The sequence below is a fragment of the Garra rufa genome, chromosome 23 (genome assembly GCF_049309525.1).
Source record: "Garra rufa chromosome 23, GarRuf1.0, whole genome shotgun sequence".
NCBI lineage: Eukaryota > Metazoa > Chordata > Actinopteri > Cypriniformes > Cyprinidae > Garra > Garra rufa.
The window spans coordinates 31,946,721-31,960,240 of NC_133383.1; the positions used below are offsets into that span (position 1 = coordinate 31,946,721).

General features: G+C 38.2%; 1 protein-coding gene across 1 annotated transcript; it reads right to left on the bottom strand.

Moving 5' to 3' along the window:
- Positions 1-280: 280 nt before the first annotated feature.
- LOC141298811 (major intrinsically disordered NOTCH2-binding receptor 1-like) lies at positions 281-9,259 on the bottom strand. The gene is made up of 3 exons (XM_073829125.1): positions 9,110-9,259; positions 7,848-8,078; positions 281-472 (listed from the first exon to the last, which is right to left on the bottom strand). Exons 1-3 carry the CDS (start codon positions 9,257-9,259, stop codon positions 281-283), a joined length of 573 nt encoding a protein of 190 aa, XP_073685226.1.
- Between the last annotated feature and the right edge of the window lie 4,261 nt (positions 9,260-13,520).

Consider the following 13,520-nt stretch of genomic DNA (forward strand, 5'->3'; position numbering starts at 1 on the left):
GGAGATGCACATCCCTAGTCACTGCACAAGCAGGCAGTTCAACCCATGGGTTACACAGAAATCACAAAGTACTGAAAAAGCAAAGCAAATTCAGACTGGCTCATTAATTATAAGCCTTATCTCTACTTGCAAACTGGACCCCAACACTCATTAACGGCATTGAAATGTAAAATGTCATCATGAGACCAGTTGTTAACATGACTGACTGTGTAAACAACAGCAGTACAGATTAGTAATGATAGTACTGACCAAACAGAACAATGTGGGTATTCAGGGTCCATCAGTCTCTTGATTTTGTTACCAGTATTGGCACTGTAATAATAATCACAGCCACACAAACTAACAAAATGATGGCTAAAAATGTTTTACAAAATTTGTTCCTCTTCATTTCAGCAGTTTTCTTCTTGAGCAGTGAATCATAGCCGGGGGTGTAGAGATCTTCCAGCCAGAAGCTCAGCTCTCTTGGGTCCTCCTGAAAGACACAAAATCAGTTTGACCAGACTTATCTTAAATAAAATGGGTGTAATCTTTGACGACCAACTGACTTTTAAAGACCACATAGCTAAAACTGCTCGATCTTGCAGGTTTGCATTGTACAATATCAGAAAGATCAGGCCCTTCCTAACAGAGCATGCTACACAACTCCTCGTCCAGGCCCTGGTCATCTCCAGGCTGGACTACTGCAATGCTCTTTTAGCTGGTCTTCCAGCATGTACAATCAGGCCTCTACAAATGATTCAGAATGCAGCAGCACGACTGGTCTTCAATGAGCCCAAAAAGGCCCATGTCACACCTCTCTTCATATCTCTGCACTGGCTACCGGTTACAGCACGCATCAAATTCAAGACACTGATGCTGGCCTATAGGACAGCCACCGGATCATCACCTGCCTACCTCCATTCACTACTACACATCTACACTCCCTCCAGAAGACTGGGATCCTCTAGTGAAAGACGCCTCATTGTTCCACCACAGAGAGGTATTAAATCACTGTCCAGAACATTCTCGTTCAACGTTCCTGCCTGGTGGAATGATCTTCCCACACCTATCCGGACTGCAGACCCCTTAACAGCTTTCAAGCGACTGCTGAAAAACCATCTTTTTCGACACTATGTGACTCAATAAAAAAAATTAAAAAATTAAAAAATTCTCCTCTCTTCTTGATCCTCCCTTCTAGCCTGTTTTTCCTCTCTTTCTTGATCTTCTCCTTCTAGCCTGCACTCTTCTAACAACGCCTGATATATGGTATTTTTGAGCACTTCCTATGTTTATCTGCCTCCTTAGGATGAATCACTTGTTGTATTCCCAATTGTAAGTCGCTTTGGATAAAAGCGTCGGCTAAATGAATAAATGTGAATGTAAATGTAAATGTAAAATATACAATTCAGCCACAGCATTAAAACTACTGACAGATGAAATAAATAACATTGATGACATTGTCACAATGGCCCCTAACAATGTGCTGAGATATATAAGGCAGCGAAGGAACAGTCAGTTATTGAATTTCATGTGTTGGAAGGGGAAAAATGGGCCAGCAGAAAGATGTGAGTGCCCTTAACGACTGTAAAATAGTGATGGCATGTACAACTGGGTCAGAGCATCTCAAAACTGGCAAGAACCCACATAGCATACAATCTTAGGCTGAATGTGGCCTTAAGCTGGCCATCTGTTGGCAATGGCATGTATCCTATCTGCCAGAACTGGGCGTCATGCGTGGGAATGATGACACAGTATGGATTGTAGAGTTGATTGTTGGTGGAGGAATATGGCCCAGATTAATCTAGTGATCGTGTGACCCAAATCAGGCTTGTGAACTAACAGTCCCATGGAATGAATGAAATAATAAATAAATATTGCATGATAATGGTTAAATGATCACATACATTTTAAATGTAGTATTATTTAACATTAACCTTTGAAATGAGTCATAGCATAGCATAGTGTTATCATTTATCACATACTCTTCTAAAAAATACGGAGCGTTGAGGATCCCAGGCGACACTGAGGATCTGGAGGGCCAGGGCGGGGCCCAAGGCTCTGGTGACCAAGGCGGAGATGGAGAACCAGAGGTCCACAGCAAAGCCGGAGAGACCAAGGACCGGAGCGAAGCTGGAGGTAGGAAGGAGTCCAACGGAGCCGGTGGGACAGAGCGAAGCCGGAGGAGCAGAGTCCTGAGCCGATGGTGGGACGGCGACCGACCAGAGCGTAGGAGCAAAGGAGCCTTATGGAGCTAGTGGGCCGATGCCAATGGAGACAAGTACACTGCACAGATGATGGGCTGACAGTGAGCAGAATGGCTGTCAGGAGACAGCGGCGGTGGGACTAAGGCAGTAGGGAGGGTGGGTGGGAAATTCAAGCATGTAAATAGTTCAAATTCAGCCTCCATGGCTGGTTCAGGAGTAGCTGACCGTTCATACGCAAACAGTCTGTGAAACAGGGGAAACAGACTGTCCATAAGTGGCCTCCATGGCCGTGACAGGGCAGGCAGGAATTTCAGGAGCAGGGAGTGTATCGTCGAGCGCTACCACTATGCAGAGAGCCAAAGGGGATGTCCCCGTGGCATGAGGTTCCCAGCGTTAGCCGACACCTCCGGGAAAATTGTGAAAAATTTCATGGACCGAAGGACATAGAAACACAGGTTTGGGGATGCTGGCTGCATGTGCAGACACCAGCGGCGTATCTCTCACGCTGGATACCAGACTGGGATGGTCAGCAGCGATGTTAGTGGGTGCTGGCTTGGCAGGCGTGATGTTGGCGGGCGCTGGAGTCATGCCTCTGGACGATGGGGTGGCTTTGGGTGATCAACTGTGGCTTGAATTGACACAGGAAGCGTAGCCATGACAGGTGCAGACTCTGGAAGGACAGCCATCTTGTGCAGTGGCTCAGGGTTGGAGGTTCATACATTGGCATAAGTGAACTGAATGGCTCAGAAAGTCCTCCACGGAAGAAAATGATCAAACATAAATTATCCATAGAACCTAAGTTTGCCAGTTCAATAAAGTCCACAATGTATTCCTCAATAGACCGCTCACCTTGACGGAGGCGCATTATCTTGGCTGCTGAATCTATGCTGGGACTGGATAACTCTGAAGATGCTGCTGGATCTGGGTATGGCGAAGTCTTATGTAATGAAGCGGGTCAACGGGATGAGGATCCAAATGCAGCTTTATTGTAACACACTCAAGAGTCGTAAAATAGGTATAATAAAGGCAAGATAGGAATCAGCGTAATAAGGCAGTATACGAACGTATACTTAATTTGCATCTGAATATGCCTACTTACCTACTATATAGTAGGAAAAATGAGTACGTGAAGAAAGAAGTACGTTCGAAACCTCAGTATTCATAAAAGAGTAGGCGAGAAATCCCCGGATGTCCTACTGCTTCAGCCCAGATTCTGAAGTCTTCATCTGATGCACACTTTTCAATCCCAGGAGGCCACAGGAGGCCAAAACGTCATCATCGAACGTGATTGGGAACCGCAACGAGGGTGTTTACAAATGTGAGTATTACAAACCAAAACATGGTTCCCAGTCTTAAAATCGTATTTGTTGAGCTACTGTATCGTAAACGGCTGATTTGCATTAGGTGTCAAGACGTGTAACGTTAAAGTATATTTGTGATTTCGCTGTAAAACACGTTTTATGACGTATAGCAAACATTAAGCTCCAGGTAGCACACACATGTCTTCAAAAGCCAATTTACATGAACCATAAACATCTTATAGATGTATATCACGTTTACTAAATGTCTGTTTAACAACTGACAGGAACATGTTCTAAGAGAATTGCAGATGAGCACATCACAACACCAAACAGACATCGGAGTGAGTGATGGACGTTATGTGAGATTATTATGTAGATTGACTTGTGGGGAAAAAGTAAATATAAAGTAAGATCATTTGTTACTTCCAATAACGAGATCAAATGACTATGTGCTGTAAAAATGACAGCTTTTGTATTATATTTCTGCATCTTTGTATGATCTGAAATGTCTGCCGCAGACTGGTGTATGCAGTGAGGAAGGAGAAATCCACAGCAGCATCCTGGAAATGGAAGACGCTCCATCACTCCACCTGCTCTTGGTCTCATCTGGACCAGATGTTGCTGTGGTCTCTTCAGACTAAAATCACAATATATTTGAATAAAGCTTTCCATATGTCTTTGTTTATGTTCATGGCTACTTATATTTATTATTTAACTAATTTATTTATGTTTCCCGTTGTTGTCAGTAAATAAAATATAACAGTTTGCATTTATTCATTACTTAATTGAAAAAAATAAAATAAAAATAAAATTTGTGTTACCAAAAAATAAAATGAATTATTAGTCAGCATTTATCATTATTATTGTTGGTAAGTGTTGGAATGGGCTAGCAATGTATTCTGAGGTAACCTTAATTTCTAAGTAGTAACACTTACATTTTTTGAGTGTCAAATCAACTGTTTTCTCCAAAGGAAGATCTTTGAGCAGCTGATCGACGTCTCCTTTGTGCAGATATTGCAAACATGGAGGAAACCGTACTAGGTAGGGTTGTAGTGTTACTGATGCCATGAGGTGTTTATCCAACTGTCGCTCTATTTTTTTTAATATTATTACTGCATTATTTATAATTGCATACAAGCTCAGGGAAAGACTGAAGTATCTTTAACAAAGAACAATCATGACTGGAAACACAACTATAATGGGTTTTTGCGTGCATCATAGTACAAGATTATATTCAGAAAAAGGATTAAATATCTTTGAATAAGCATAATATTCATAAAATCATAATGAATTAAAAAATTAAATTTGTTGTTTTTGTTATAATTTTCAGGGATGAAACTACAGAGAAATTCTGTGAGAAAAAGGAAAACGAATATTTAAGTTTTGCATGTGGTTTAAACTATTTTGCACATTAACATTCAAGACAACAATTTGGGGTTTTCTAATAAAAATAATATATTTAGGGATTAAACTGGATCATTTTAGTATTGTTAAATATATAAAAACTTAAATCAATCCAAAATAAGCAAATTTCATCAACTTAAGTCCTAAAATATTTACAGATAGATGATTTAAATCCGTCGCTCATATCAGTTGGTCACAGGTCACATGATAACGTCAACATGGCGGAACGCATCCATACTCAACGAGATTTGGCTGTAGAGTACGTACTCTTTTAGCGCTCGTTAAATAAGTACTTATTGAAATGAAGTACCTACTCATGGAGTATGCGGTTTCGAACACAGCCTCTGCGTAGTGTGAGCATTCATGCGAGTTGTAGGGTGACCTCTGGTGGTGCCAATTCGTAACAGATGAGACCTAAGAGGAGATGTTTGGCCTCAATGCAGTGCCAGGTTTGGTTAAACCTAAAGAGTGTAGTGGACTGACCGGTTCTGGGGTGCCCACTTATAAATTATTTCTAAGTAAAAAAATATAAATATAAATAATAAATATTAATATAAAGTCAGCCCTACCTAGGACTCTCATGTATAACAAAAAATAAATAAACCTTGTGAACCCTTTTGAGCCAAAGACAACATCAAAGGTAACTAATTTAAATTTCACTGGGGTGTTGTCACGAGTTGCTGGGGGTGAGGAGCCAGAGGGAAACACGAAGGAGCCAATGGGAGTCAAATCATAGTCCAAGGGGGGAGAACCTGACAGGTATTATTCCAATTTGCCCTCCTTTCTTAGTACACAAACAAAATAAAATAATTTAACAAAAAAAAGTAAAGTAAGAAAATCATTCACAAAAAAAAAAGAAAAAATCACATGTACATACTCTCAAAAGTTAATTCAACACAATCAAAAAAAAAAAAACTTTTTACAACTAACCTAGAGCTACCTCTTTTAACCTAAGAATAACCTTTGAACAGCTTAATCAGGTGACATTTACATAACCACAATTATCTGCAATATTTTCCACCATTCACATCAACACTTCAAGTTGAACCATTCAAAGCTCGATGAGTAAACTGAACAGTTTATACACAATGATTCAGTTCAGATAGTTCAATCATTTAATTCAACAAATGTTCCATCAGTATGGTCATTGTCACGTTTCACTAGTTCAATTCCACTGGTGGGTGATTAGTTTTCCTGAACAACATCCAAACTACCTCTAGTCTAATGGTTTAGTCCTTGTTTCCCCCTTTGGTTCTTGTCTGTTTGGTTCAGTCTTGCCCATATTTGTATTTCCCTCTCGTTTGCTCGTTTGTAACCACACGCCTGTTTCAGTGTATTTAAGTCTGGGTCTGCTCACTCCCCTTTGTCCGTCGATGAAGTTATGTCGTGTTTTCAGTTCCTCTCTGGATTTTGTTTAATTTCTTAATAAATAGTGTTTTGTTTATGCTCCTGGTTTCCTTCGTTTTCCTTGGCTCCTCTCTTCCTGCACGGCGTGACGCCTGCCAAGGACTAGGCAGCAGACATTTTTCTTGACTGAGTACTGCAGGCTTTTGGAAATGTTCTGATGAAAGGAATTGGACAACGACTGGTGATCATTTATATGGTAATGATGTTATTAGGAGTTGTTTAAAAGGCCGAATGCTGAAACCAGCTCAAGATCATTAGCGAGTCATAGATTTCACATCTGAAAGAGAGGAGAATGTGAAGCCTACATTCACACACATACACATATTTGAGAGATGACTGTAAGACCAGATTTAGGATGATTTTATAAATGAGGCCCGTGAGCTGACATATTCAACCTCGGTTTTGAAATACGAATAGGTATTATTAGTTCGGAATCAATTTTTGGAATTAATGGAATCTGAAATCAAGCAAAATCCCAAATTTCTGGAAGTAACTTGTTGCGAAAAACATAATTGTTGTCAACTGTTATTTTGTTTCTATTGATGTATTAATTTAGCTACAATACGCCTCACCAGGTAATGCAATGCATACTGACAGAGAGGGAATCAAAACTAGTCAGTAGCCAGCTAAAGTTAATCTAACTTTCATTAGTGAGTTCACTATCACTATCTGTTACAGATCGGTGCCACCAGAGGGCGCTCTGTCACTCCATGAGCGCTTACACCACACAGACACCTTTGAACTGATGCTCCACCTCACTGATCACTCAGCCAATTACTTCCGGTTCACACACTATATAAACTTCCTGCACACACACACACACACTTATTGCGAAGTCTTGATAGCCAGGGCAAATCATTAACCAAGGGTTTACCCTGTTGTTTTGTCTTCTTGTTTTTGACCTTGGTTTCCTGTGTTTGATTCCTCTCTGTTTGCCCTGACGCGGATTGTTCATTGGATTTGTTTGCTCGCCGCCTGTCTTCACGCTGATTCCTGTCTACTCTCCATTATAAATGTTCGCTGGTGCTTGACTCGGATTGTACGACTCTGTTCAATAAAGCTTGCGCATGGATCTGCAGTCCTGTCTCTCCGTTACAATCACTGAAATATTTACTTATTTACCTACTAACTTATCAGGGGACAGCAAGTTTCTAAGCAATTGTAATTATTTTTTCATTGACAGTAAGTCCAGATTAATTGCAGACTAATAATAATACTCCACAGAATGGCCAATTTTACAAGTATTTTTAAAATGCAGATTTTTTTTGTCAAATCCTGTATTTGTATTTTAATTAGGAATGTCAGTTTAACCTGTTAACTTAGTTAATTAATTACGAAAATATAACAACTCCATAAATGCAGTTATGCCGTCAAAAGACATTTTTGCACAAAATGGCCCTGAATGAGTTTTTGTCTCATATATATTATATGATAAGTGATATCACCCGAGCAGGGAGAGCAGTATTACACCAGTGTTGATTTTGTCCCAAATATCATTAAAATGAGTTGAAATGTGATTTTATTGTTTGCCCGCTTTGGGCTAATGCAGTACCTTCATGTAGTCAGCCAGATGACCGTGTGCTGTGTGTCTGTCGTAGTCCTGAATGGTCCAGGACGGTTTGGACTTGCTCTCCTCTTGGTCAGTGATGTTGATGTGAGAAAAGAGAGGGTTCTGCTTGATCTTTGGTTTCAGGGTTTGAGGAGTAATGTGTTTCTCCAGCTCTCTGTCTTCAAACACATGACTGTCTGCTGACGGATTTCCTTCCATTTGTTTCTCCATCCCCTACACAACAAAGAGAGACTTGTGAAGAAGGCAGTTCAATGAAAGGTTAATAATGTATCAAGATTGAAACAAATAAACCGTATCCCCAACAGAAAGAGTGTCCAGTCCTGATCCTGGAGGAAACCTTCCTGTAACACTACACTAACTAATAGTAGTAATAATATCAGATGTTTGTTCTGTCCTTAAGGCATAACTGACTGTTAACATTTATTTTGTATTATAAAGGCTTTTCAAGATGCAAGCACATTTAACTATTCAGAGTTACGCACAGCTAGTAATACAGCTGTCTCTATCACACACCAGAGCCTATATTTTCTCCTAACCCTACATCTAGCTCATGTACTGAGCTCTGCACCAAATGAATTCCCACATCGAGCCAGAAGATGCCCCCCGCACAGCATTCAGTGTCCGAATTCACTTCATTTTTTGAATTCATATAACTTTTATACTTATTATATAACTTTGAATTGTATGTAAAGATACATTTTTGGAGTTATGCAAAAAATGTAAAATATAAAACAAGGATCATGTTTTTCCAGCTGGGTGATAAGACTGAGTTGCATGTATGTGTCATGATGACAATGAATAATGCAAGCATGAACATATTTTTGAACTTCATTATTATAAGAGTCCAGAATATGTGGAGTATTGAGCATCTCACAGCTCTGACATCAACCAAACAATATTTAACAAAGAAGACAATATTTAAAACAGCGCCTAAAGTTACAAGAACTATGGCAACTTAAGTAGTTATGAAGGTAATCCTGGACCAATTTAAAAGTGTTTTAAGTCCAAAATAATCAAATTATATATGATATCAAATCATATAAAAATATTTATATAATGTTACCTTTTGTCAGATTGTTAAATAAACAAGAGGTAAATACTAAAGATACATTTTGATTGAATAAATATCTTTAAACGTTTTTCCACAAAGAGATGTTACCTCGAGGTGTTTCCAGGGACACACTCTCACATCATTCAAGCGGTTTGTGTGATCAGCCTGAGGCTGTACGCTAACAAGAGTTTACCTGCCCAGAGTACATCCTGTTGTGCCACTGTCTTTGTCGAGACAACGCAGCACCAATCTGGAACATTCCGTGAGTCGCCGGCAACATTCCCACGTCCAGCTGCAGAAACTTCTCTGGATGATTGTTGTTTGGCAATACTGCTATGTCCATTTTGTGAGTTGTGTAAGGATAAAATGAGCCTTACTGAGTCTGATCTCAGTGTGTAATTATTGATGAAGTAACTCTATCTGAGCCCATATGACGCCACTGTCCCGCTAGTAAAGGGCTATTCCCACACCTGCTGACTACTCACACAATCTATAACATCCACACAGATTAACAAACCATATGATCAACTGTTGTACAAATGTTCTGGTTTGTTGTGTGGAATAATATAAAATAGTACTATAATTTCAACTACAATCCACTGTCAGTGTTTTTTCTACGATCAAACCAATCTGTCCTGGCTTAACACTTACCATCTTAAAAAGTTTCCTTGTTTTGATAAAGGGCTTAACTTTATTAATGAGAGTGGTATATTTAATTGAAATGTGTAAATATAGCACATTCTGCTATATTTATATCTTTAAAAAGTTTATTCACTCAACTTTTGGAGTTATCTTTTGTTGAGTTGTTGTATTTAAGTTAAGTTGTATTTATGTAGACTATTGAAGTATGTTCAACTTGACAAAATGAATGTTACTTAAAGAGGTGGTCTATTGGCTTTTTTCAAAGGCTTGATTGTGTTTATAGGGTGCACTGTAATGTGTTCATGCTTCATTTAAAAAAAAAGAAATCTCATTATTTTTCACATATTTTACCTTCTACACCACTTTTCCGTTCTCCTAAAAACGGTCTGTTTTCTGCTTCCTCCCTCAGAAATTTGCAATGGGCTTAGATTACTCAGCTAGTCGGTGTGTTATTTGCTAACCCTAGTGCGGAAATGTCTCAACCCAGACCCAGACAACATTACTGAAGAGGATCAAGCTGAACCTGTGCAAGTATAACTCTTACAGGACGTTTAAGAATGCTATGTTGATTTATTTATTTTTTGGTAGTATGTAGGTGTTATTTGTAAGTGCTACTGCTGTTTATGTTATCTTGTACGGTTTTATCCTTACTAAATCCTTTATCCTTAGTACTAAAGTTTACTACAGTCCTTGAAGGGATTAATTGTTATTACAGACTGTGAATCTACTGACTTTATAGCACTGTTAGTTTTGTCTTTGTAGGATGAGTGTAGCCAAATATCTGTCACCAGAACTATGAGCCAATTCATAGTCAGAATTATTGGCACCCTAAGTAAATATGATCAAAGGAGGTTGTGAAAAGATGTATTGTTTAACTTTTTGTTCTTAAAAAACAAGTCAATAAAAATAAAAATACTTTTTTTTCTCTAATGCTCACTGACCACAATTATTTACAGTCCTATAAATTGTTATGAGTGAAACCTCAGAAGATTTTTGTAAGCACACTGTGGTCTGCGCTCCTGTGTTGTCTTGTTCCTGCCTGTTGTTCTGGTCATGGACTCTATTTCCCATCATGCTGTGTTTTTATTAGTGTCTACCTGATTCGCTGTCTTCTATTTCCTGTTTGGTCTGTTTGGTATATGTGAAATTTGAGTAAGTGTTACCACCTGTGTTTCTTATGACCCTCTCTTGGTGCCGTCATGTATTTTGGATGGATATCTCTGTGGATTATCATTAAAGGATTAACACACACCAGGAAGCATGAAAGTATCCAGCCATGACTTTTTTCACAGTAATATAAATAATAAGGAACCACAAAGCTTCCATTCCCTTTATTATGCACCACAATAAGAAAACAAGAATATCACAGAAATTCTGAAGTGCAGCAACAGACTGTTGAGCTTCACTAGAGGAAGATAGTTTGATGGCCAAAGCCTCTCCAATGATCACAGCTGGAGAATTGCAGAAAATAGTTGAACATGAGGTCAGAAAGATGGTTGGATCTTCCAACAGAACAGTGATTCAAAAGGACTATCAAAATCACCACAAAAATAAGTCACAGAGCACAAAATGAAGGTTCAGCCATAACTCCCCCGATTCCCTGACCTGAAGCCTATAGAAAACTGAAGAGGAGAGAGGATCAGCATGGAGCTGGGAATCTGAAGGGTCTGGAGAGATTCTGTTTGAAGGAAGTAGGCATTACAGGAGAGACTCAGGCTGATGATACACTGGGCAACTTTGGCAAATGTTGCCGTCAATGGGCAATCAGGTGAGATAGAGGGTCCACGATTGATCTAAATGATCCAGATAGAAATCTGTTACCCATTTTCAATGGGAAAGTGCCCAAACAATATTGCAAAAAAAAAAAGTTGCCCGATAAAATTGCTCAAAAAGTTGCCCCATGTATCATCAGCATCAGAGCTGTTATCTTAGCAAAAGGAGGTGGCAAAAAGTATCAAGTAAAATGATGCTATTAATTGTGGCCAATGTGAATTAGAGAAAAACATTTCTTTCATAAGATGTCCCTTTCCTTCCTTTTTATTGCAATGAAAGGTTAGACTTTTTTGGGGGGAATAAAATATCAAAATGATGAACAGTGCAGATTTATTTATCAAAGGCTTCATATCTACCAAGGGTATCAATCATTTTGATATATAATGACTGGAAACACAACGTTAATCTGAAGTTAAACGTGGCTCCTGGTAGGTTTAATTCAAGCCTCATTTTAGTCCTGGAGTAACTCTAGTCTTCTTTAAGCAAACTATTCAGTACGAAAGATACCTTTATTTTTTTTTAACACTCAACTTATTGAGGTGTCAATTCCAACATTCTCATTTTAGCTGAATTTACTTAGAATAATAAGTATTTTGAACTCACCAGATTTAGTTATTTGAACTTACAACGTTTAGTTGGAATAACTTATATTTCTGACCTTGCCCAGCTTTACACACGTTCCGTTTCCAGGCTTTTAAAATCCATATGTGCTGTTGCAATGTTTTCATTACTTGCTTGATCAACCCTTTATTCTAACAGTCTCTCTTTGTAGCAGGTTATTACATAGCAACATTTCCAGTGTTGTTTAGAGTTGTTTTTTCCAGTGTTAAAAAGTGTGGATTCTGGTGTTGATTTGAAGATTACTTTCAGTGTAAATCAGTGTTCGGAGTCAGTGTTGGAAACTGAGGTAACACTAGTTAATACTCATTAGTTTGCACATTCAACACTATTTTAGACTTTGGGCTGAAAAATTACACAATCATCTCTGTGAAGGAAAGGGAAAGCCATGTTAGTGTTTAATGCTCAGTTACAGAGAACTTTCTGGAATATTTTTGTTTTAATTTTGTGGTTACCGTTATGCAGAAGAGTGGTTCCTTTATATGAATTTTTGTAATTTCTGTTAGCCCAGACTTTGTAGTGTACACCATACAGTGTTATTAAGCGCTTGGCTTAAATGTATTCTATAAATTAATAGTGCTCGTAAAAGATGGAATAGAGGACCTAGAAAAACAATATTCAATGCGTCACAACTTTACAAGTAAAAATCTCATTTCTTTCTACCATGGAGGAACTGAATTGTAGTGAAATGCTTTATAAGTGCACCAATGAGTAAAATTATTTAAGTTTTTTAAAACTACATAAAAATGCAAGTAAAGTGCTTTATTTACACATTTTGATTTGTTGATTTGTGATCAGATCTCGTGAACGTTAGATCCAGCCCCAGATGCCAGATCTTGATATCTGTTTTGTCTGACATCTGGTACCCAAAACCCTATCAACAGTCTTCTATCAGTCAAGAAGTAATGATGACAAAAAGGAGCAGAGATAATTTTAGAAATGTTTAGTTGCATATGTTTCAATGCTCAGACAAGTGTAATTATACCACAAGCAATGGAAATAGAACAGTTTCACAATATTGTCCCGTGATGTTAAAAACCTTGAAAATGAGACACTTTTCTCTTACACGGGAAGACAAATATCCTTTGAAACATTAATAAATAAATCAATGAAAATGATAATTATAAACAATCATATGATTGAATGGAATAATGAAATGATTCAATTTTAAATGAATGAATGATTATGAAAGAAAGTAAACCACAACGTTAAAGTCAAGTCAAGTCAAGTCACCTTTATTTATATAGCGCCTTTTACAATACAGATTGTGTCAAAGCAACTGCACAGTATTTAAACAGCACAATAGTGTGTAAGTAACGCATTATTGTAACAATCAATTTTCAGTTAAAAGCAGTTAAAGGATAACTATTGCCAAAATGCAACTTGGGCTGTTTTTTTTTTTTTTTTTTTTTACTGTAAACGAGAAAAACTTGTATCTAAAAGCATAATTACGACAAACGAGACGTTTTTGAGATTGACTGTGATTTAGTTTTGTGGTCAATGGCCGGTGAATGGGAGAACTAGGGGCATAACTTTGAGCACATCAAAATCCATATGTTTACAACACTAAG